This window comes from Haliotis rubra, unplaced genomic scaffold, assembly GCF_003918875.1.
Source record: "Haliotis rubra isolate DU_JTF1 unplaced genomic scaffold, ASM391887v1 Scf14, whole genome shotgun sequence".
NCBI lineage: Eukaryota > Metazoa > Mollusca > Gastropoda > Lepetellida > Haliotidae > Haliotis > Haliotis rubra.
Genome location: NW_025765336.1, coordinates 4244132 through 4268863, shown reverse-complemented (window position 1 = coordinate 4268863; position 24732 = coordinate 4244132). Strand labels below are relative to the sequence as shown.

General features: G+C 42.2%; 1 protein-coding gene and 1 long non-coding RNA gene across 2 annotated transcripts in view; one reads left to right on the top strand and one right to left on the bottom strand.

The window, feature by feature from the left end:
• The window catches only part of LOC124268745, a 25005-nt gene extending 4841 nt beyond the window's left edge, over nucleotides 1-20164 (top strand). Inside the window, exons 2-4 of the long non-coding RNA XR_006896340.1 lie at nucleotides 2532-2544; nucleotides 15591-15595; nucleotides 19844-20164. This is a non-coding gene — a long non-coding RNA (uncharacterized LOC124268745). The remainder of the gene's footprint in view (nucleotides 1-2531; nucleotides 2545-15590; nucleotides 15596-19843) is intronic.
• LOC124268744 (WD repeat-containing protein 76-like) overlaps nucleotides 1-24732 on the bottom strand; it is a 25686-nt gene extending 954 nt beyond the window's left edge. The window contains exons 1-14 of the mRNA XM_046703775.1: nucleotides 24602-24732; nucleotides 23921-24007; nucleotides 20251-20439; nucleotides 18858-18944; nucleotides 17180-17238; nucleotides 16065-16179; nucleotides 15519-15664; nucleotides 9486-9639; nucleotides 5381-5539; nucleotides 3873-3994; nucleotides 3479-3580; nucleotides 2513-2662; nucleotides 1260-1313; nucleotides 338-440 (exon numbers count right to left, since the gene is read on the bottom strand). Of these exons, the coding sequence (XP_046559731.1) occupies nucleotides 338-440; nucleotides 1260-1313; nucleotides 2513-2662; nucleotides 3479-3580; nucleotides 3873-3994; nucleotides 5381-5539; nucleotides 9486-9639; nucleotides 15519-15664; nucleotides 16065-16179; nucleotides 17180-17238; nucleotides 18858-18944; nucleotides 20251-20439; nucleotides 23921-24007; nucleotides 24602-24637 (1563 nt within the window). The 5' untranslated portion in view covers nucleotides 24638-24732. The remainder of the gene's footprint in view (nucleotides 1-337; nucleotides 441-1259; nucleotides 1314-2512; nucleotides 2663-3478; nucleotides 3581-3872; nucleotides 3995-5380; nucleotides 5540-9485; nucleotides 9640-15518; nucleotides 15665-16064; nucleotides 16180-17179; nucleotides 17239-18857; nucleotides 18945-20250; nucleotides 20440-23920; nucleotides 24008-24601) is intronic.

The window sequence follows — 24732 nt, the reverse complement described above, 5'->3', positions numbered from 1 at the left end:
ACAAACAAACATTCCTGCATCAACTTTCAGCTGATCAGTGACGGTGACAATGAAAGTTTTTTCGTGGAGCAGCATCACAGCTACTTTAACAGCAGACTATAAAATACTTGAATGTTTGAACCAGTGGTTGACAGAATGAGCACTTCTCATTAGTCCAGAGATTCATACTGATGTAGAGGCTTCTTAGTCATGATCGAACAAGCCTCTCATGACCACCAGATGTTGCTTGTTGGGTCCTAGACACATAGCATACAGGAAAACAGTTTTACAGTACGACCTAGCCTGAAATCGCATGGTAAATCAAGTTGAGAGAAGGACAAAGGAACACCACTGGTACCTGTCTGGGTCTCGCCATGCTGCCAACAACAAACAGATCTTCCCTTGCGGGGTGCCAGGTGGCGCGGAACTTGGTCAGCCATCGTCCCACGTGGTTGTCATGTCTGTAGAAAGTTGAGTTTGACAAGAGAAGTTCATTACTGGAGTAAAACGTTAACATGTTTAACATGTGGTGGAAGTGTGGTTTAACATGTGGTGGAAGTTGATGTTTGTGCTTTTGACACTTATATGGAGAACATTGTATGGATAAAATGTTATAATATGTAATGAAATTGAAGTTTGTACTTTCGACAATGTATAGAAAATATTATATATATATATATATGTATGTATGTATGTATGTATGTATGTATGTATGTATGTATGTATGTATGTATGTGTGTGTGTGTGTGTGTGTGTGTGTGTGTGTGTGTGTGTTTGTATGTATGTGTGTGTGTGTGTGTGTGTATGTATGTATGTATGTATGTGTGTATGTATGTATGTGTGTGTATGTCTGTATGTATGTATGTATGTATGTATGTATGTCTGTATGTATGTATCTGTGTGTGTGTGTTGTGTGTGTTTGTGTGTGTGTGTGTTGTGTATGTATGTATGTATGAATATGTGTGTATTTGTTAGTGTGACATGTGGGACAATGATAGGTTCTATTTCATGTTAAACATCTATACAATGTCTAGAAAGCATCATATATGAAACATGTAAAACATGAAGTGGAAATAAAAATATAAAAATAATAAATAAATAAAACATTACAGGAGTAAACCTATTCTATTTGTCCTCAGCTATTTGCTGCAGACTAGTTGACTGCAGGATATCTTATAGAAACTTCAGTCTCTAGTGGCAAAGCTACTGTGATGTCATGCTCAAATCGATAATATCATAATAATGGTTAGTCATTACGTCACCTCATTAATTAGACTTACCTAATACATTTCTTCAATGGCAGATCACTTTTCATCTCAGAGCTGTCAAATATGCTGAAGAGAGAAACACCACCTTCAGAACTTCTACCTAATCCAAGATCAGCTTTAATGTTCATATGTTCATCCTAGACCATCAACAACCGCCTCCGTGGTGTAGTGGTTAGAGCTTCCGCCTGGAGAGCGGAAGGTCGCGGGTTCGATCCCGACCGTGTCATACCAAAAGACGTTAAAATATGGTACTTGTTGGTCCCTGCCTGGCGCTCGGCATTAATGGGTACAACAAGGACTGGTCGGCTCGGAGTCAGTATAATGTGTCTGAGTGGGGTATTCATGCTTCACTGCGGCATGGTATCTCAGTGGGCTAGCACTATAAAACCAGCTTAAGTCTGGGTTAGTACAAGCAGCCACACACACACATACACACGCATGCACGTCGTCATATGAGCGAAATATTCTCAAGCACGACGTTAAACCTAATTTCACCTCACCTAGACCATCAACATATGACCTATAGAGACATCAAAAAGATCAAGGAGCCCAAGTCAACAGCCTTTTGAAGAAGTTTGTAACATCACAAGATATTGTTTGATAGTCTGAGTTAAAGGGGAAACAAATATTATGTCCCAGAACATGGATGAAACAAATACTTTTGCTTCAGAAGGAAAAAGGAAATCATCTGCCACAAAAACTATCCAGTGATCAACAGCATGAGCATCGATCTACTGACTGACTGACTGACTGACTAACTGAGTTTTGGTTTTACGCTGCTTTTAGCAATATTCCAGCAACATCATGGCGGGGGACACCAGAAATGGGCTTCACACATTGTACCCATGTGGGGATTCAAACCCGGGTCTTCGGCGTGTCGAGCCAACGCTTTAACCACTAGGCTACCCCACGGCCCCGAGCATCGATCTAAGCAACTGGGATACTATGACACAATTATGTCAACCAAGTCAGCGAGCCTGACCACCCTATCCCGTTAGTCGCCTCTTATGACAAGCATGGGTTACTGAAGATCAATTCTAACCCAGATCTTCACGGGGTACAGATCTAATTAGGACACAACAGAACAACAATATGAATACAACAGTATAATTTAGTTTACATTTTATCACCTATTTTTTATTACAACAACAGCGAATAGCAACAATATGAGTGGAGTGTCTGGTTGGACAAGTTAAAAATTTGATGTGTTATTGAGAAACTGGAACCAGTAACACTGTTTGACATTCAACACAAGCTCCACCTACTTGAGAGTGTTATCTGCAGATGCTGACAGAATGTACTTCCCAGTGATAGGGGAGAAGTAGGCACTGTCGACAGACTTCCCGTGTCTTCTCTCACTGATAGCAGAGTTGCTTTTCTTCGACATCTTCCGCAAGTCCCACAGACGTACTGTCCTGAAGTGCCACGGGTAAGATGTTTATAGGTTACCATGGTTAAAGAACAAACTTGGTTCAAGTATCTAGGACAGACAGCACCGTGGTAATGTTGTTAAAAGCCTCAATGAGTGGGTGAGTGGGTGGATTTGTGGGTGGGTGAGTGAGTGAGTGAGTGGGTGGGTGAATGGTTGAGTGGGTGGGTGAATGATTGAGTGGGTGAGTAAGTGGATTTGTGGATGGGTGAGTGAGTGAATGATCGAGTGGGTGAGTAAGTGGATTTGTGGATGGGTGAGTGAGTGAATGTTCGAGTGGGTTTGTGGGTGGATTTGTGTTGAGTGGGTGGGTGAATGATTGAATGGGTGAGTAGGTACGTGGATTTGTGGATGGTTGAGTGAGTGAATGATTGAATGGGTGAGAGAATGGGTGGGTGAGTGAATGATAGAATGGGTGGGTGAGTGAATGATTGAGTGGGTGGGCGAGTGAATGATTGAATGGGTTAGTGAATGATTGTAAGGGTGGGTGAGTGAATGATTGAATGGGTGAGTGAATGATTGAGTGGGTGAGTGAATGATTGAATGGGTGAGTGAACGAGTGAATGGATTTGTGGGTGGGTGAGTGAATGATTGAGTGAGTAACTGAATGATTGAATGGGTGAGTGAGGGAGGGGTAGGACGAGTGAGAGGATTGGTGGCTGAGTGAGTTATTGAGTGGGTGAGTGAGTGAGTTGATTTACCACCACAAAGAAAAGTATTTCAGAAAATCCAAATTTTGTGCATGTTGTAAACAAAAATGTTAAAATGACAGCAATATGAGACCTGGACCAGCAAGACTTACGTGTCGACCGATGCAGTGACAAAGTAGTGCTTCTGGACTGGATGAATGCTCACAGTCCGCAGGTACTTCTGATGACATGGGTACAGGTGCTCCTCCCTCGTCCTGCACAGACAGACATATCCAGCATTACTTAATAACAAGAGATGTAGAGTTGTAGTATATGTGAGTTTACTTGTTTATTGCTTATTGCCAGCTATATGATAACGGCCTGTAAATACTCAGGACCAGACAATCCAGTGATTAATATTATGAGCAACAATCCACATAGTTTGGGTATGATGGCATGTAGTCAACCAGCTGACCATGCTGGCCACCCAATCCACTATATTGGTTCTTGTGACCAAGTGGCTGCAGACGTATTCGAATCCTGGATTCCTATGACCTGACTACTCACTGGGGTGTCCGTACATCCACTACGGCCACGCAGCCGTCAGTCTGGGACACCAACATCACATGCTCTGAGGTGAAGTCAAAGTTGCGGAGAAGTGTGTCTTCATCATCTGGACGAGAGTACACCTACAGCAGGAAGAGTACCAAACCTACACTCAGTCTCACATCAGCAGTTTACTCATGCAAATGTGAGCCTTAGTAAACATGTTTTCCTTACTTATCATATTGAGAGGATTTTGAACAAATCAGTTACTTTTCAAAAAGCTGAAACGTGTCTGGTCAATACTATTCCACAACTATAAGACAAAAGAGCAGTTAAAAATTCTTAAAAAGAACCTGATACTGTATTGAGCTGTATTGAGCATAATAGGTCATCCTCGATAATCTCCAGGGTATACGTTACTATCACTCTCTGTATACCCTGGATGCATCCACGGCTTGGCCCGATAGTTATAATTCCTCCCTTTGCTGGCTCCGCATTCTCACAGTAGCCAATCATCTAAGCTGCCGTTACATCCGAGCTTGCCAGTATCAACAAAGATAGGGGTCACAGTCGCGAAGGTATTGGTCGCAGTTCGCAGAGCCACTCAGAGTTTTGTGGAAATAATACAGACAAATTGACAGATCTGAAACTTTCAAAAAATATATAAAAGAACTCCTTCTACCTCTTTCAAAGTACCTCTGCATCAGTTGTGTTGCCAAGTTTAAACGGTTAGATAATTTAAGAAGCGAAAGTGAGTTGTTGCTTCACTCAACTTCCCAGCGTAGACACCTGATTGGATAAAAAGCCAGCCAAGGGAGGTAATAAAATCATTGCCCCAAGCCATGGATGCATCCAGGGTATAGTGGAGAGTGATCGTAACATATACCATGGAGATTATCAAGGATACCAATAGGTGTACTCTTTAAGTCTTAAGAAAATTCTCAGACTTAAAAGTTAATTCTCAACTACACTTTTCAGTAGGGGTGACTATTGTCTCTTTTAATAACTGACAAGAAACTTGAAACCCAGATCAAGTAAACAGTCAAGTTTGTTTAAGAGGTAACGGGCAGATAACTCTAAATCAAATTGAACGAATCTAGTACTTCCTGTATTTTGAGCTGCACATTTATCAACGAAAGTCAATTAATAAACTATCGATAGCCACCCATACTATCGATAGTTTTTCGTTTCTACCAATGGTTAATTGCTATCAGAGACTCAATAATTGCTATCTATCGATAGTTTGATGCATTGTTACAGTCCTACTTTTCAGTCGAAGAACACCATGCCAAATAGCCATCCAATGATATTAAATTGAAGGCCTGTATGACAAGACAAAAGACACAATGTTTACTTGAATTTTCACAATATTTATTACAGTAGTAATGAGTTACGTGCAGGATCCTCTCCTGACCTATTTCAGCCATGTGATACTTCATGTCCTCCAGCCTTTGGGTATGGTTTAATGACTACCTTTAACATTAACATCAAAGTTTCAAATCACACAAGACATCAATTTGACAACATACCTCATCAAAGACTCCCTTCTCAAAGTCCCCACACCTAAGGCTGCCATCGTAGCTGCAGGAGAAGGTCTTGAGGGGTGCCCAAGGAGGGAGGTGGAGACAGTTGACGGGGCGGGAGTGGGGGCAGTATGCTACTACACCATCATGCTTATCGGAACTCATCTGGAAAGAAAAAGGGTGACCGATGCATGTGGTTTATTATTGCTGGAAGATTATTGCTGAATCACTCTCAGCAATGATCTAAACAGAAGGAGAGGTGAGTTGAAATTGGGTTTAACGTCGCGCTGAAGAGTATTTTGCTCATATGACGACGTGCATGCGTGTGTATGTGTATGTGCGGCTGCTTGTACTAGCCCAGACTTAAGCTGGTTTTATAGTGTTAGCTCACTGAGATACCACGCCACAGTTAAGCATGAATACCCCACTCAGAGACATTATACTGACTCCGAGCCGACCTGTCCTTGTACCCATTAATGCTGAGCACAAGGCAGGGACCAACAAGTACCATATTTTAACGTCTTTTGGTATGATGTGGTCGTCGATTGAGTGAGTGAGTATTGTTTTACGCCACTTTTAGTAAAATTCCAGCAATATCACGGCGGGGGACACCAGAAATGGGCTTCACACATTTTACCCGTGTGGGGAATAGAACCCGGGTCTTTGGCGTGATGAGCGAACGCTTAAACCACTAGGTTACCCCACCGCCCCGGTCGGAGGCGGTAGATCTAACCACTACACCACGGAGGCGGCGGATCTAACCATTACACCACGGAGGCGGTCGATCTAACCACTACACCACGGAGGTGGCCAATCTAACCACTACACCACGGAGGTGGCCAATCTAACCACTACAACCGGAGGCGGTCGATCTAACCACTACACCATGGAGGCGGTCGCTCTAACAACTACACCACAGAGGCGGTGGATCTAACCACTACACCACGGAGGCGGTGGATCTAACCACTACACCACGGAGGCGGTCGATCTAACCACTATACCCCGGAGGTGGCCAATCTAACCACTACACCACGGAGGTGGCCAATCTAACCACTACACCACGGAGGCGGTGGATTTAACCACTACACCACGGAGGCGGTCGCTCAAACCACTACACCACGGAGGCGGTGGATCTAACCACTACACCACGGAGGCGGTCGATCTAACCACTACACCACGGAGGCGGTGGATCTAACCACTACACCGAGGAGGCGGCCAATCTAACCACTACACCACGGAGGCAGTCGATCTATCCACTACACCACAGAGTCGGTCGATCTAACCACTACACCGCGCTGAAGAGTATTTCGCTCATATGACGACGTGCATGCGTGTGTATGTGTAAGTGCGGCTGCTTGTACTAGCCCAGACTTAAGCTGGTTTTATAGTGTTAGCTCACTGAGATACCATGCCACAGTTAAGCATGAATACCCCACTCAGAGACATTATACTGACTCCGAGCCGACCTGTCCTTGTACCCATTAATGCTGAGCACAAGGCAGGGACCAACAAGTACCATATTTTAACGTCTTTTGGTATGATGTGGTCGTCGATTGAGTGAGTGAGTGAGTATTGTTTTATGCCGCTTTTAGTAAAATTCCAGCAATATCACGGCGGGGGACACCAGAAATGGGCTTCACACATTTTACCCATGTGGGGAATAGAACCCGGGTCTTTGGCGTGATGAGCGAACGCTTTAACCACTAGGCTACCCCACCGCCCCGGTCGGAGGCGGTAGATCTAACCACTACACCATGGAGGCGGTCGCTCTATCCACTACACCAAGGATGCGGTCGATCTAACCACTACACCACAGAGGCGGTCGATCTAACAACAAGAAGACAAAGTCATCAATATCCCCCGCAATGGCAAAATACTCTTCATGATTATGTCTACGAGGTATGATTATGTCAAATATTTAGGTGTGTATATAGAAAATTGGAAGGAGAGTATTGAAAGGTTTTGAAAGTTCTGCTCCAGAAAGGAGCACTATCACCAATTTCAGTCTAAGTCAAACTTGTTGCCATGGAAATGACAAAAATATTTTATTCAGAATTCCAAAACTACCAAAAGGCACCAGTACACCACCAGATCTATCTATGTGCCAAGTTTGGTGAAGAAATACTGAATGGTTTTAGAGTTCTGCTCCGGAAAAGAGCACAACCACCAATTTCAGGCTAAGTCGAACTTGTTGCCATAGAAACGCCACAAATATTTTATTCAGAATTCCAAAACTACCAAAAGGCACCAGTAGACCACCAGATCTATCTATGTGCCAAGTTTGGTGAAGAAATAGTGAACGGTTTTAGAGTTCTGCTCCGGAAAAGAGCACTACCACCAATTTCAGTCAAAGTCGAACTTGTTGCCATAGAAACGCCAAAAATATTTTATTCAGAATTCCAAAACTACCAAAAGGCACCAGTAGACCATCAGATCTATCTATGTGCCAAGTTTGGTGAAGAAATAGTGAACAGTTTTAGAGTTCTGCTCCGGAAAAGAGCACTACCACCAATTTCAGTCAAAGTCGAACTTGTTGCCATGGAAATGCCAAAAATATTTAATTCAGAATTCCAAAACTACCAAAAGGCACCAGTACACCACAAGATCCATGTATGTGCCAAGTTTGGTGAAGAAATATTGAACGGTTTTAGAGTTCTGCTCGGAAAAGACAAATGTGCAATATCAGGCTACGTCGACTTGTTGCCATGGACGCGCTAAAAATATTTTATTCAGAATTCCAAAACAACCAAAAGGCACCAGTAGACCACCATCTATCTATGTGCCAAGTTTGGTGAAGAAATAGTGAATGGTTTTAGAGTTCTGCTCGGAAAAGACACTAAAACACGCTCAATGTCGAACTTGTTGCCATGGATAACGTAAACCACAAGGCAGAATTCCAGATCTAACCACTACACCACGGAAGGCAGCCAATCTTGACCACTACACCACGGAAAGACAAATGTGGATCTAACCATTACACCACACGGAGGCGGCCTTGCGCGGACGAGGCCGATCTAACCACTACACCACGGAGGCAGCCAATCTAACCACTACACCAAGGAGGCGGTCAATCTAATCTAACCACTACACCACGGAGGCGGTCGATCTAACCACTACACCACGGAGGGGTCGGCGGGATCTAACCACTACACCACTACGGAGGCGGACAATCTAACCACTACACCCACCACAATGTAGGCGGTGGATCTAACCATTACACCACGGAGGCGGATTAATCTAACCACTACACCACAGAGGCGGCCGATCTAACCACTACACCACAGAGGCGGACGATCTAACCAGAAGGGAATCTGTGGGATGTCAGACATAACAAAACCGACAACGGTTCAGTGAAGAAAGAACGAACTAAAACTGGAGCAACAAGGCTCTGTAGCTCATTTCGTGTATGAAGTAATAAGTTGAGGAAACTTTAAAGATTTTGGTGTAAAAGATATTTATGATGAATTAAAAAACAAATTAGTGCCCAGTAGTTCCTATGAACACAAGGTGCGGTGGGATAGCCTCGTGGTTAAAGTGTTCACTCGTCACGCCGTAGACCCGGGTTCTATTACCTACATGGGTACACTTTCTGAAAAAAAAATAGCCATAAAAGCTTTTCCTTTGTTGAAACAGCAGCTACACTGAAAATCAGTTTCAATACTCTTGAAAAATATAAAACAGGTTGCCTCCATTGGTGACCACAAGCATGTGAAGTTTCAGCTTCAATGGTCAAGTGATTTCTCAGGAGGTGATGTTTACTAAGCATGGGCCTGAATATTTATAGAATCTTGCATGATGATTAAAATGCAAATGTCAAGGTCAAAATTCTAAATATTATGAAAAACGAAAACAGTTGACCAGCCATGGTGTGACTGAGGCACTCATCAAATTACCCAACACAACTGACAAGTTTGGCCTGCTTGAACTTTTCTCTATTGCCTCCAAACTCAAAACATTTGAGATGGTTAATATTTCCCTGGACCAACAAACTCTCCCAATGTTGTTCTGACCACTTATTCTCAGACTCAGTTTTGGTTCCCATGTCAACCTGCTTTTTGCCATAGTTCCCCAAAATTATTTTAAACAGATTAAAGATCCCTGCCATACTCACCACATCCCAGAATCCAACCCTCCCCCACTTGTCGCCCGCGGCAACCAGCACCTTATCCTTGGTAGGGTGGATCTTAATAGAGAAGATTCGGTCCTTCACAACCTTCGCAACTCGGTCCTCAGTCAGATGAATCTTGGAGAAATCTTTAAGGAACCTAAAAAGATAAATATGAACATGTTTGCTAAATATTACATTTGGACAACCACAACCACTTCAATACAAGGGAAGTGACAGAATGATGTTTCATGTGCAGTCTGCAGGATTCTAACATCAACTTGGCCTTCAGATAACCAAATATTCGCAAGCAAAATTGGGTCAACAGCATGAGCAGCTACCAAGGTCATCGACTACAGTGACACATTCTCCCACGGCACAGGTGACATCGTAGCCTTGCTTCAGTCATCATACCTAGTTCCTACCAGCTTGAGTGCCAATCTGCCTTGAAATCTCCACATGGGTTTCCAGGGCTCCAGATAAGGGCCGAATCGGCATATGTACGGATAAAAAATATGCACGATACGGTAGGAAATATTTTGAAAAACGTAGCAGATACGCACCACAGCAATGGTGTACGGTCTTAGAATCATTTACACATTCGTATTTAAGGGAAAAGTATTGTTTTATTGTTTATTGCCCTGTTTACACAAGAGTAACAACGTTGTGGTGTACACATGAAATGAATGACAAGATTTCCGATACTTCATTAATTTGCATTCAGTACTCTAAATGTACTCTTAAGGTTTTCCAGTACTCTTATATTGAAAAAATAAGGAGTCCGTACTCCTGATGTTGAAAAATTATCTGGAGCCCTGGTTTCTTAGGACCGATTAACTTGCTTCCAATAACCCTAAAGCCAAGTGGCTAAATGAGGTGAGCACAGTTCCAGCTCAACCTCAGGGCTTTTCCTTTGAGCGGTGGGTCGTCGGGGTGGTGGGGTAGCCTAGTAGTTAAAACGTTTGCTTATCACACCGAAGATCCGGGTTCGATTCACCTCATGGATACAAAAAATATATGTGAAGCCCATTACTTGTGTCCCTTGCCGTGATATTGCCAGAATATTGCTAAAAGCAGTGCAAAACCACAATCACATACTCACTCAGAAATTTTTGAACTGTTTTGCAGTAAACTCATAAACAAACACATCAACTAATTTTTCAAAATAAATGGGCTCTGGGTGCTTGAAGTCTTCTGTTTAATCATGTAATTTTCTAACATAAATTGATATTTTATACTTATCCTGACTCATGCTAAATGCTTGTCTCCTTCTTGCGAATGATAGTGGAACACTTGAAATCCCTTGAAGTTCCCTTTAAAAAAAATCACTCACCCACGAGTAGTCTCCCTTGCCTCCTTTGGTGCCCTTTTGGGTCACATGACCAGTCATGTTTGTGACTCTCTCTGTATGTAAGCCCGACACCCGGATTTACAGGGAAATCCAGAGTGCCATGAGAGGGGAGGTTGGGAGGGCTACCACTACACCTCCGTTCTTTTAGTAAGAAAATTACGTATTTTTCCTTATCCTGACTCATGCTAATGTTTGCAGAATTCGTCGGAATCGGTTGTGGGCCACCCCACTTCCTGGATTCACAGGCTGTTGATTACGTCCTGTATTACCCCCCCATGGGAACTTATGACGGCACTGCTGATGATCCTGTTCTTCCAACTTCCCTCTGATGAGTCTGGGGGGAAACCACAACTTGTCAGATTTCTTCCGAAACTTCTCCTGACATTTTCGTGTGGATTTTAAATATACTAATGTTCCATTAGTTATCTATTGCAACTCCATCTCTTGATGCGTGCATCAGATGGAGATGCGACCCTTCTTCCTGTACGAGTAAGTCCTCTACAAGTACAGGGTCTATCACTCATGCTAGCCTGTCCTAGACGTGTGCATGGACTTTAACCATTTGCTCTCCAGAGCGGCGGAGTGGCTTCCAACTGTATCTTGTACCTTCTGCGTAGTATCTGGGATACGTAGTCGTCCTGTAGTATTCCCCAATTTTCCGAGTACCGTTGAAGACATCCACCAAAACTGTCGAAGGATGTACAGAAACGGCTTGGGGTGGAAGACTGGTCGTTCCAAACCTGTCCTTCAGCGATTGGTTCCCCCGGCACCCCTGGGTGCTCGGCCTCTTCCGGGGTTGCTTCTGGGGGCTCCGGTTGGGCGATGAAAAGAACCTCTTCCTCCGCTCGAGTTGGAATATTTCTTTTCTCTGGCTCTCTGGACTCCTGCAAACTTGGATTTGTTGGAGTAGTGCTGGGACGTCTGGCGAATCACATTTGCCAAGGTATCTATGGACTTTATCATCATGACCTCCCTTGATTCGTGTGTAACCTCTTTGGCGACTTCTTCAATTCCTCCTCCGAAGATGGATGATGCTGACCATGGGGCTCTGTATAAGGACTTGGTGAACCGCTCACTCCAGGTGCACGCTGACAATAATCCTTGCCTCCTCAGGAGAGTCAGGCCCGCTGATGTGGATGCTAGATGCTCCGATATAAACTGGTGGTCCTTTTTCTGAGTCAGTAGAGCAGACTATATCATCCTGTCGTGTTCGGTGGGGGGAGTTCTTGAACTTCGAGATGAGTGCTTCGTTTATAGCCCTAGACCTGGCTAGTCCAAAAAAAGGTACGTCTGGTAGTCGTATCCAGTTGCGCTAGCTTCTTGTCTTCTATCTTGTAAGTTCTATAGCGGGAGTCGTTGATGATCTTGTAGTACTCATCAATCTCTGGTGCCTTCAGGAAGGGTTCCATGTGATGTAAGGGGAATCTCCTGGCGTTGAACCAGGGGAGGAAATAACCCATAGCCCGACGTCCGAGTCTAGTGTTTTTTTTCTGTCAGGCAAGCAAATTTGTATATCACACTGTAACGGTGTCCAGTTGACTTTCCAATGTTAATTATGTAGTTTATTTAAAAAATCAGCAAGAAAACGGTCGGTATAGTGGAAAAATTATCAGGGCAAGTGACTTTACATGTGCCACTGTTCCGGTGTACACTATCAATTTTAAAGTTATTTCCACCCCTGTGAACGTCGGCATATGCTGATTCTGGAACTTGGTAGCCTTATCAAAGGCTGAGCTGAGACTGTCCGGTACTTGGGAGATCGGATCGATAGGCGGAATGGTGAGTGTGTTGAAATCATCGTTGGACATCTTGTACATAAACGCTTCGTCTGTGTCCTTGGAAGGTGATGCTAGGTACAGGCCATTAGCAATCCATGAGGTTACTTCCGTATCGGAGAATATGACTTCACCTTCTTCATCCAATTTAGACATCTCCTGATCTGACGATCCACGACGGCGTGAGTCTCTGTATGAAGATCTGTATGTCGAACTGCGCGCAGGGAACAATCCTAATATGATCGTGTATCCTTCCTGGAGTCTTGAGATCTCTCTCTAGGCCTTCGTGAAAATTGATTCTTAAGTGTAGTTTCCCCTCTGTGAGATGTGGAGTGCCTGCATGCAGGTTCCCGATGTGCGTCAGAGTCTGATGGTGATGACAATCCGTATCTATGACGTCTGTAGGGTTCGGGAGAACGCTTCGATCTGCCTCTGCGTGGAGAATTCTTAGCGGTTCCTTCAGGGACGTCTAAGGCTGAGCTGACGCTGGTAGCATTGTCCAGGCGCCTAGCTTCAGACGGGGAAGATCGTCGGATGCGAGCATTCACGCAGGCTTGCCTCTACTTCCAAGTGCGATGGAGAGGCTGCTGAATCTTCACGCAGGCTTGTAGTCATCGTAGTGGTCTTCGTAGCAGCTTTCTCCTGCGTGAAGCGATGTTCCATCATCGACATCATCTGGTCTGTAAACTGTTGCATAAACAGCCCTGGGTTGAAGTTCTGTGATGTCTGTTGATGATGCTTCTGACAATGATGAGGTGTCTTCTAAAGCACACTGCACTTGTGAAGAGTTGACACTGCTGCTATCTCTGGTACCCAATGTCTGCGTTGATAGAAGGTCTTCTGTCAATGTCTGCGCTGATACGGTTGCCGATGTAGCTGTAGAAGCAGGGTTCGTCTTCTTGCTGACGACTGTGACTTCAGATATGAGGATGGGGGGATCATCATACACGTCTACTTCTTCTGGAGGTACAATCTCGGCAGAGAAGGATCTCGTCTTCTGCGTAGAGCTGTGTAGAGACTTCGACGAAGTCTTAGGGGTTGTAGCGTTCTTTTTCTGCATTGAAGACGATCTAGTCTTCTTCGTCTGCGAAGAGGACAGCTCCGTTGACGACGATCTCTTATTGGCACCAGAGTTCATCACTGGAACAGAGACCTGCCAAGTAAAACACTCGGCAATTCACTGGAAGAACATGAAGTAGTGCAATCAGGACATAATATATGTGGGTCAGCCGCAGACAGCCGGTACCTACAACAAATACAAGTTTTCATCAAATGTAAACACGACGAAAAAACATGTCAAACAAGGAATAATTTAGATAAAATGTCAAACCATATTAGTAGTATACAATCCTAAAACCATATACAGCAATAATTTTGAAGTAAAGGTCCAAAAGAGAAAAGGATATGTGCCGTATAGGGACCCAGGTGCTCTCACAACCGTCCTCAAGGGCGAAGAAGGAGAGAGTGACAAACATGGCTGGTCATGTTACCCAAAAGGGCGCCAAAGGAGGCAAGGGAGACTACTCGTGGGTGAGTGATGATTTTAGAAGGGAACTTCAAGGGATTTCAAGTGTTCCACTATCATTCGCAAGAAGAAGGAGACAAGCATTTAGCATGAGTCAGGATAAGGAAAAATAAGGGATCATATCTTTCAAACACTATTTTCATTATACAGAGGGGTGCAATGGGGTTTAAAGTCACATTCAATATTATTGCACTTATTTAGCAACTTGTGTGTGCATTTTTCCTTGTACTAGTCAAGACAAATCCGAGTCATATAGCACTAGCCAGCCGAGAGTCCCGCTTCAGTCTAACATGAATACCCTACTCTGACGTATACACATGCCGACCTATACGCATTCCAACCTATACACCCCTCCATACGCCTCCCATCCTACGCAGCACTCAGACCTATAAGCACTCAGACCTATACGCACTCGCACTCCGACCTATACGCACTCTATCGCCTATACGCATCCTTGGACCTATACGCACTCCGACCTATACGCATCTCTACCTATACGCACTCCTACCTATACACACCCGACCTATACGCACTCCAACCTATATGCATTCCGACCTATAATGCGCACTCCTACCTATAATGCACTCAGACCTATATCCGACCACTCCTACCTTTACGCATTCCGACCTATACGCATCTCGACCTATACACACTCCAACCTATACGCATTCCGACCTATACACACTCCGAGCACTGACCAGTCCTTGCAAAGACAGGGTAACAAGTCCCAACATGTTTTGGTTCGATGCAGCCAAGGATTGAACCACCAACCTTCTCTCCTAGCAGATGCTGTATCCACTAAACAAAGGTGATCTTGGTTATTACACAGTTTCTCTGATGTTCATTTATAATTGATCACTGATAAATGAGTGAGTGAGTGAGTTTAGTTTTTACACCAACCTTCTCTCTTAGCACTATTCACTAAACAACTTTTGGTAGGGGACACACGAAATGGGCCACTATTCTGAGTTTAGTTTCACACCGCAACATCTTGGCAATATCTTGGTGGGGGACACACGAAATGGGCCAACAGGAATGTGTATGAAGTGAGTGAGTTTAGTTTCACACCGCTTTTAGCAATATTCCAGCAATATCACGGCGGGTGACAGTCTCGGTATGAAGATAGACTTAAGTATTTATACGTTTTACATCCTGTTTCGTTTAACGATTTCTCTTTTAAATGTAATATTACTCACAGACAACTCGTCTTCCTTAGTTTTAAGCAATTTACTCGCAATAATGTTATTATGGTACACATGCTTCACACATTGTACCCATGTGGGGAATCAAACCCAGGCCTTCAGCGTGATGAGCGAACGCTTTAACCACAAGGCTACCCCACCGCCCCACTGATAAATGAATGAGTAAATATTCTGTCTCCAACATACCCTTCTAGGTCTCTAGAGATGGGTTTAAAGGCCGTGGACTTGCTGCAAGATGTCAGCACAGATGCTGAGAAGTCCTTGTGAGCATCTTCCTCCAGGTGTTCAAACAGACTCTCCACCATCGCCAGCGGGCCAGGAGGCGGGCGGGGCTGAACATGGGGAAGAAAGGGCAAGTATATAACAGGCTGAATCATTGATATCCAAGAAATAGTAAATCAATAAAAGTATATGAAACTTGTTGCCATGGAAACTAGAAAAACAATTGGTTTAAAAATTCCAAACTATCAAACTGCACCAATCCACTAGACCCATCAATGTGACAAGTTCGGTCAAAAAATATTTTCAGAAATGTCCACTACTGTCATTTCCAGTCTTCATTGCCACAGAAGCTCAAAAAACTATTTGTAAATAAATTTCGGGCTAATAAAAGTCACTAGAAGTTTGGTCAAGATAACAATGGCTCTGAGTCAACAAGTGCTGCGAGTGATATTAAACTACAGTTAAACCTTCCTAAACTGGACACTGCTACATGAACACTATAAAGCTTACGTGTTCATCAACTTGAACTGTGAGTTCCTCCGGCACATAGATGGGTTTTGGCGGGGCCACATTCTGTATACGTAAACTCCGTCTCCGAGGTAGAACTTCACGTGGTTTGGGCACCCTGCAACAAACAATTAGGGCTGTGTACTGGCAAACAAACTGTACTGAAACATATTGGGAAATTGGGAGCTAGAGTGCTTGACAGCACACACTTTACATGCAGATCCAATTTGCACACTAAGGCCAGAAAACAAATGATATGGTTCTGATAACATCCAACTAAATATAGGTGGAATTATTTGGGATTGGTTCATTTTTATGCCGCTTGGTCAGTTAATTACAATGGGGAGTGAGTCAGTTTAGTTTTACGCCGAAATGATATTCAGATACTCAGATGATGGATTTTCCAGACACAAAAACCTTCATCTAATTTGCATGGAAAAAATTGACAACTGATCATTTTGTTGGTTGGTTGTTTAACACCGTACTCTGCAATATTCCAGCTATATGGCGGCAGTCTGTAAACAATCGAGTCTGGACCAGACAATCCAGTGTTCAACAGCATCAGCATCGATCTATGCACTTTGGATACGATGACATGTGTCAACCAAGTCAGCAAGCCTGACAACCCGATTCCATTACAGTCCGTTTGAGTCAGAAACGGACCAATGAATTGCAAATTTTATCATTGTACAAAATGCCACAGAAATATAAATAGTACACGTTTATCATTTACTAATACCCGACAGCTTTCTTATATTTGAAAATTTTCCGGACTCCACCAAAAAAGTTGTTTAAGAAACTATCATCATTGAAAACGCAAAAGTTGTTATCTGTCGCGGCGGGGTGAAACCGCAGAAACGGAACAGCCACTATCTCGTCGTGCACGGGATACACATGCCTGATGAAAAATGACTCAAACGGACTGTAGTCGCCTCTTACGACAAGCATGGGTTTCTGAAGATCAATTTTAACCCGGATCTTCACGGGTTGCCAACATCAGTGGTATAAATGGAATATTACAAAACTATAAACTCACTCAACATTGTCATCAGTTCACTGGTTTCAACACAGGATAGCACACAGTCTTCTAGATGACACAAAGTAAAGCTAGATCTCACCTTTTCACTGCTAATCCTTTCTTTGGTTTCACGACCAGTTCATGCAACTGGTGTTTGGCCTGGCAAACACAGAACATTGAAGACAATCTTTTAAACATAATTCATGTTATCATTATAGAGATTAGTTTCTACTGCTGTATATAAATTAATAGATACTTAAAACAGGAAATAACCAAGTACAGCCAAGAACGAGATCTCTGCTTCCCTGAAAACAACTGCTATCCACCGACTCTCAACAAGTTAATAAACCTGATGTCTACAGAAAACATAATGACTATTAAACAAATCGGAATATATCTCTGTGAAGTTTTAATGCTATGCAATTAATTCCACATTATTCACATTTTTCAATGTAATTGCTATCATGCATGCATAAATCTGTACCCAAATGTCTGTGTATGTTGTATGGGCTTCAGACCTTAAAAATTGAATACATTCTGTCTGTCAGTCTGTCTGTCTATTCGACATAACCCACCTCAAGTATTCAATGTATTTTCAACGTAACCCACAACCTGTATCCCAAATAACCATTTTGCGTATCCCACCTCCTGTATTCCACCTGTAATCAACATGACCCACCTCCTGTATTCCACATGTATTAAACATAACCCACCTCCTGTATTCCACCTGTATTCAACATAACCCACCTCCTGTATTCAACATAACCCACCTCCTGTATTCCACCTGTATTCAACATAACCCACCTCCTGTATTCCACATGTATTCAACATAACCCACCTCCTGTATTCCACCTGTATTCAACATAACCCACCTCCTGTATTCCACCTGTATTCAACATAACCCACCTCCTGTATTCCACCTGTATTCAACATAACCCACCTCCTGTATTCAACATAACCCACCTCCTCCTGTATTCAACATAACCCACCTCCTGTATTCCACTTGTATTCAACATAACCCACCTCCTGTATTCCACCTGTATTCAACATAACCCTGTATTCCACCTGTATTCAACATAACCCACCTTCCCACATGTATTCAACCATCCTGTATTCAACATAACCCACCTCCTGTATTCCACCTGTATTCAACATAACCCACCTCCTGTATTCACCTGTATTCAACATAACCCACCTCCTGTATTCCACCTGTATTCAACATAACCCACCTCCTGTATTCCACATGTATTCAACATAACCCACCTCCTGTATTCCACCTGTATTCAACATAACCCACCTCCTCCTGTATTCAACATAACCCACCTCCTGTATTCCACTTGTATTCAACATAATCCACCTCCTGTATTCAACACAACCCACCTCCTGCATTCAACATAACCCATCTCCTGTATTCAACATAACCCACCTCCTGTATTCCACATGTATTCAACATAACCCACCTCCTGTATTCCACCTGTATTCAACATAACCCACCTCCAGTATTCCACCTGTATTCAACATAACCCACCTCCTGTATTCCACCTGTATTCAACATAACCCACCTCCTGCATTCAACATAACCCATCTCCTGTATTCAACATAACCCACCTCCTGTATTCCACCTGTATTCAACATAACCCACCTCCTGTATTTCACCTGTATTCAACATAACCCACCTCCTGTATTCCACCTGTATTCAACATAACCCACCTCCTGTATTCCACCTGTATTCAACATAACCCACCTCCTGTATTCCACCTGTATTCAACATAACCCACCTCCTGTATTCCAAGCTGTGTTAAGAACGCTGCATTGGCTCTGATGTTTTCCTGGCGCATCTTCTCATACGCTTCAGCATCATCAACCTGAAATGATATTCAGATACTCAGATGATGGATTTTCCAGACACAAAAATCTTCATCTAATTTGCATGGAAAAAATTGACAACTGATCATTTTGTTGGTTGGTTGCTTAACACCGCACTAAGCAATATTCCAGCTATATTATATTGGTTACTGAAGACCAATTCCAACCTGGATCTTCAAGGATCTGAAAACGGCTCAAGAAGCATTTTTTCTTGAGTATATTATACACAAAAGCATAATACACACCCACCTACAGGATACTTGGAAAACAGATATTCAAAGTGTCAAGCTGGTTAAAAAAACATGTGAACATGGAAAGAACAAAATCACAAGACATAATAATTTCCAATTTTAATTGTATTTCCCGCTCTGAAGGTTTTGTCTTGTATGCAGGGATTTAGATTAAGAGATTAACATGACTGTGAGCATTTCTCGTAGAGCAGCTATCGTGAACTAGGTGGAAAACAAATCAACAAATTTGTTTGCAGTTACCAGTTACCATGGTTACCCAGCAAAAGGTACTCTCTATACTTTAAGGACACAGAGCGGCTAGCAAACGAGGCGGAAAACAAATCAACAAATTTGTTTGCAGTTACCAGTTACCATGGTTACCCAGCAAAAGGTACTCTCTATACTTTAAGGACACAGAGCAGCTAGCAAACGAGGTGGAAAACAAATCCACAAATTTGTTTGCAGTTACCAGTTACCATGGTTACCCAGCAAAAGGTACTCTCCATACTTTAAGGACAAAGAGCGGCTAGCAATATTAGTCTTACAGCAGCCTGTGATCAAATCATGGACCAGACAAACCAGTGGTCGACATTATGAGCAAAGTCTCATTGTAACCTGGTACAATGACACAATCAACCTGAGCTGGTACAGTACAGGTCAATGGGTAGCAGTGTTTCCGCTGACTAAATTATTTATCACACACTGTGTCTGGCAACCTAAAATTTTACCGGTCATAAATTAAATTTGCCGGTTATATCCTATTACCATACTGTAAGTACTCATTTTAAAGTTATTTTTAGCCTGGGTATTTCCCAAACATAACAACTTTTGCAACCATGAAAGCACAGCCAAGACTGATTTCGCTTACCCATGATTTTTTTATTTTAATACATAATTATTTACCAGACACAGTGTCCGGTTGGCTTTCAATATACCGGTCCCCAACAAATTTTACCAGCGATTTTCAGGTATATACCAGAGAATGGAAACACTGGGGTATCCATTCCATCCTAGGAAACACATGAGAGCCCTACAGCTTGGCTCACTTCCACTTCTGTAATATCTGTCCACTCACTTCAGTATCCGAGTCGGACTCTGTAGATTCAGGCTTGACTGGCATCTGTTTGATTGTTTTCAAAGGTGACGGCATCTTCTGAGGTGACGGCTGCCTGGAAGGTGACATGTCGGTAGTCACACTTCGCTTCCTTCCACGGACGGATGTCGTCTTCTGATCGACTTCATCTTTCCTCAAGTCAGGCTCCAGCTAAGTAAATTAGATAATTCTATAAGCATTGAACAAAATCAAAGATTAAAAACTTGTCATGAACATTTTACTCCTCACAAAGGTCAGGGAAGAAACTCAGAGTCAGTGTATCCTCACACATACAAGGGAGGTAACAACGCAAATAACAAGATTCTGCATTCACCATAAAACATGCTAGTACACATAATATTGTGTCTGTTACTATTGCTTTATGCTGTATTCAACACAACTGCAACAATATTCCAACTGACGATCCATAAAATGGATTCTTTAACAGACGAGTACTGCAGTCAAGTCAGGCTCCAGCTCTCCAATTCGAAATTTTTATTAAAAACAGTCTACATAATCAAAGATTAAAACCTTGACTGGAATAATTCACATTTCCATGAGTGAGTGAGTAGGGTTTTACACCGCTTTAAACAATATTCCAGCAATATCATCGTCGGGGACACCAGAAATAGGCTTCACACATTGTACCCATGTGGGGAATCGAACCCCGGTCTTCGGCATGATAAGTAGGGCTGTAAGGATGCATCTAACTATCAATGGATTGCAATTGCTGAATCTCTGATAGCAATTAATCGATGGTAGAAACGAAAACCTATCCATGCATCGATAGTGTGTGTGACTATCGATAGTTTAGTAATTGACTATGGCTGATAAATGTGCAGCGCAAAATACAGGAAGTACCAGATTCATTCATTTACAGCTTCACTGAGTTTATGTTTTAACTGTTTACTTGATCTGGGTATCAAGTTTCTTGTCAGTTATTAAGAGACTGAAATTACTTCAACTTGTTTCTATTTCATACAAACTATACATTCATTTCAGAAATGACTTCAAATGAGACGATAAGAAATAATGTATGTTGCAATAGACTATCGCTATCTCAATAGTTGTTTCCTCATCAATAGTCACCCCCAATGAAGGCTTAAACCACTAGGCTACCCCATCGCCCCCACATTTCAATGAAAGATTCTGGTTAAATCTACACAACTCACAATTGTATCATGCCATTGTTTTATGCCACAATAACATTGCAACAATCCACAATAACATTGCAACAATCAACATCATCTATGTCAATCCATCAGAAAGTTTACACATTGTTTCTACCAACTCCGTGCAAACATTGAAATCTCCTATTCTGAACTTGGCATTCAGCCTAATTATTCATATCTTTCTTCATTATCATATGGTCTCTTATAGCTATGGTGCAGTGGTTAGAGCTTCCGCCCAGAGAGCAGAAGGTCGAGGGTTCGACCACGGGCTTCGTCATACCAAAAGATGTTAAAATATGGTACTTCTTGGTCCCTGCCTGGCGCTCGGCAGAAAGGGTACAACAAGGACTGGTCGGCTCGGAGTCAGTATAATGTGTCTGAGTAGGGTATTCATGCTTAACTGCGGCATGGTATCTCAGTAAGCTAGCACTATAAATCCAGCTTAAGTCTGGGCTAGTACAAGCAGCCACACATACACATGCATGCACGTCGTCATATGAGCGAAATATTCTTAAGTGAGACGTTAAACCCAATTTCACCTCACCTCATCTTATAGCTTAGCTTACTAGATTTGATTAGACCTTTGACTAGTGGCTTAAGTCACAGACTGCCACCCAATCCTTACCTAACAATGTTTATGATACAGTGTTTCTGCTGGCATTTTGTACAGCTGGACATTGGGACTGGCTAGCATTTCAAATACTAGTCATTCGAAAAATTTACTGGTCAAGTGATCACACTTTTCATTGTGCGTGACACCTTGCACCCTAACAACCAATTTATACCGGATAATGGAAACACTGTGATATCTAAATGATAGGGTTTTGCCAAGATTGCTTTTTACACACACAACTGAGAATGTACACAAGCATTTTGCTCTACAAGTTCCATGAAATGTCAAACTTCTATTTGAACAATTTAAACCAATTTAATGTTAGCCATCATAGCATTTGTTAACTTTACTCTCCCGTTCTAGTTTCACTCAATTACTACGTTCTTTCGTACAAGGAAAATCTAATACATACTAGTTATTTACATTTTCTTTTAAGACTAGTCACCAGAATTAATGAAACAATATTTGTACAAGTTAACAGATTTTATAGCTAGTACTGTTTGAACAGAAAATATTTACTACGTCAAATTTGCTGTCAGTTTTATTCGGTATCAAAATCACAGCATTGATGAGTGGTTCAGAACTGCAGGCCTTAACATGATTAAACATGATAGATGTTAATTGCTGAAATATTGCTAAAAACAGCGTAAAACTAAACTCACTCACTCCCCATTGTAATTAACTGAACAAGCGGCATAAAAATGTCGTCACTCACTTTTAGCCTGGCATAATTTTCAACAGTTTGCTTTTACTCACTATGTCTCTAATGAGTGAGTGAGTTAAGTTTCACGCCGTTTTTAAGCAATACCACGGCAGGGGACACCAGAAATGGACTCCACACATTGTACCCATGTGGGCAATTGAACCCGGGTCTTCGGCGTGATGAGCGAACATCTTAACCACTAGGCTACCCCACTGCCCCCATGTCTATAATGGCTGCTAACACAGTGGTCAAAATTTCCGGAGTCCCAATCGGGGAACTAAATGTGATTCTTTGTTAAACTGATGAAATAATTCATGTAATAAAAAATGTGGAACTGAACGTCAATCTCTTTCAACAAATGCAAATGGGGCAAGAAGCGCATGCTTTTTTTTGAAAAATAGTGTAGGTGGAATATTGCCGATTTTATCTTCTTGTTTTTTACTTTTTTTAACAATTTTTTAGTAGCACCAGGTGAGCACCTGAGAATGTCTTCAAGGATACCATATCATGTTGTTACAATGCCTTGTGATTAAACATTGAAAGATTTCTAGATCAAATCATTATTTATGTTATTTATTTGCAGGTTTTGTCAGTGAGAGCCCATTATGCCAATTCAATGCTATCCATTTTAACCCTAGTACACTGAAAAACATGAAAATATCATACTGCGATTTGGATGAAAATGTTGAGCTGAAATGCACTAGGGTCAGTCGGGTTACCGGAGACGGACATATTTTTTTGGGGCCTAAATCAAGTAAGACCTGAACTTAAGTGCGCGTCTGCATCGCTGGACTTCCACATGGTCAACAGCACGGGAAAAGTCATGTGACTCATTTTTCTGCAGGCATTGTTGCGTTTACACAGCCTGTTCGAACTGTTTGTCTCCATTCTCCAGACCAATCAATACCTCAAAGGGTTGGGTGGAACAGCCTAGCGATTAAACATATTAAAGAACATAAGGGGTTTTTAGGTGTGTTTTTTCAAAGCTAATTTCAGCTGTTCCCTGACACGATATATCTGGAGTATTGCATATATGTAAAAAAAACATACCCACTCACTCACAAAAAGAGAGACCCAACCAATCCCTTGATACTGGGTACAGGCTCTATTCCTTTGTGGTAAGACAAAGGGATCCATGGAATGTTTTGGAACATGATTGTTTACCTCTTTGAGCAGCTTGTTGGATCTTGATCCGCGTGCTACTGGGGGTTTCATTTTCAGCACATCCACATTCTCCTTTGTATCTACTTTCTAGAGAACCAAAACATAATCATGATAATATTCCAATCAGTTCTAAACATAATTTTTTAAAACAAGATCAGATTAGTATCTGTTAAATATAAATTAGTTGCTGAATACCAAAATTCTTAAGCTCAACCTGAGTATATTACAAAATCAACAATAAATAGTGTTAAGTATGCATGCATTTGATTTTTTTCAAAATGTTTTTTCGTCTTTTGACACCAATGAACTGAATAAATGATCAAATTAATTAAATGCCAAATGTGTTTCACACAAGATCCAGTGACATATAGGTAATGTGCTCTGTGGAGATATTATGCAAAATTAATTATTTATGAAAATTATGGTATATTGACAAAGTTGAAAGTGTTTCGATGGAATCTAAAGCTGACAGTGGCTATGACTGGACATTTTGCTATTTTTTCTGCAAACGAAAACTGTGACTTTGTGGCTGACAGTGACACGAAGGATATCTTCGCCACAGACTTTGGGGAAGACTTCACCGGCAAGCCGGCTATCTGTATCTTCTCATGCTTTCAGAGGTTCAACTAACCAAGCTAGTATTTACTGCAGTTATGATTATTTTTAATTCTCTGTACTTACTGTGCGAGTTGAGCGTCTTCTGGTTGAGATTGGCATTTTGCTAACATGTAAATAACTCGGACGATGTGACTATATCCCCTGAAGATAACTCCCGCGAAAACTTTATGTAATGTTGTCATGTGGGCCCCAAC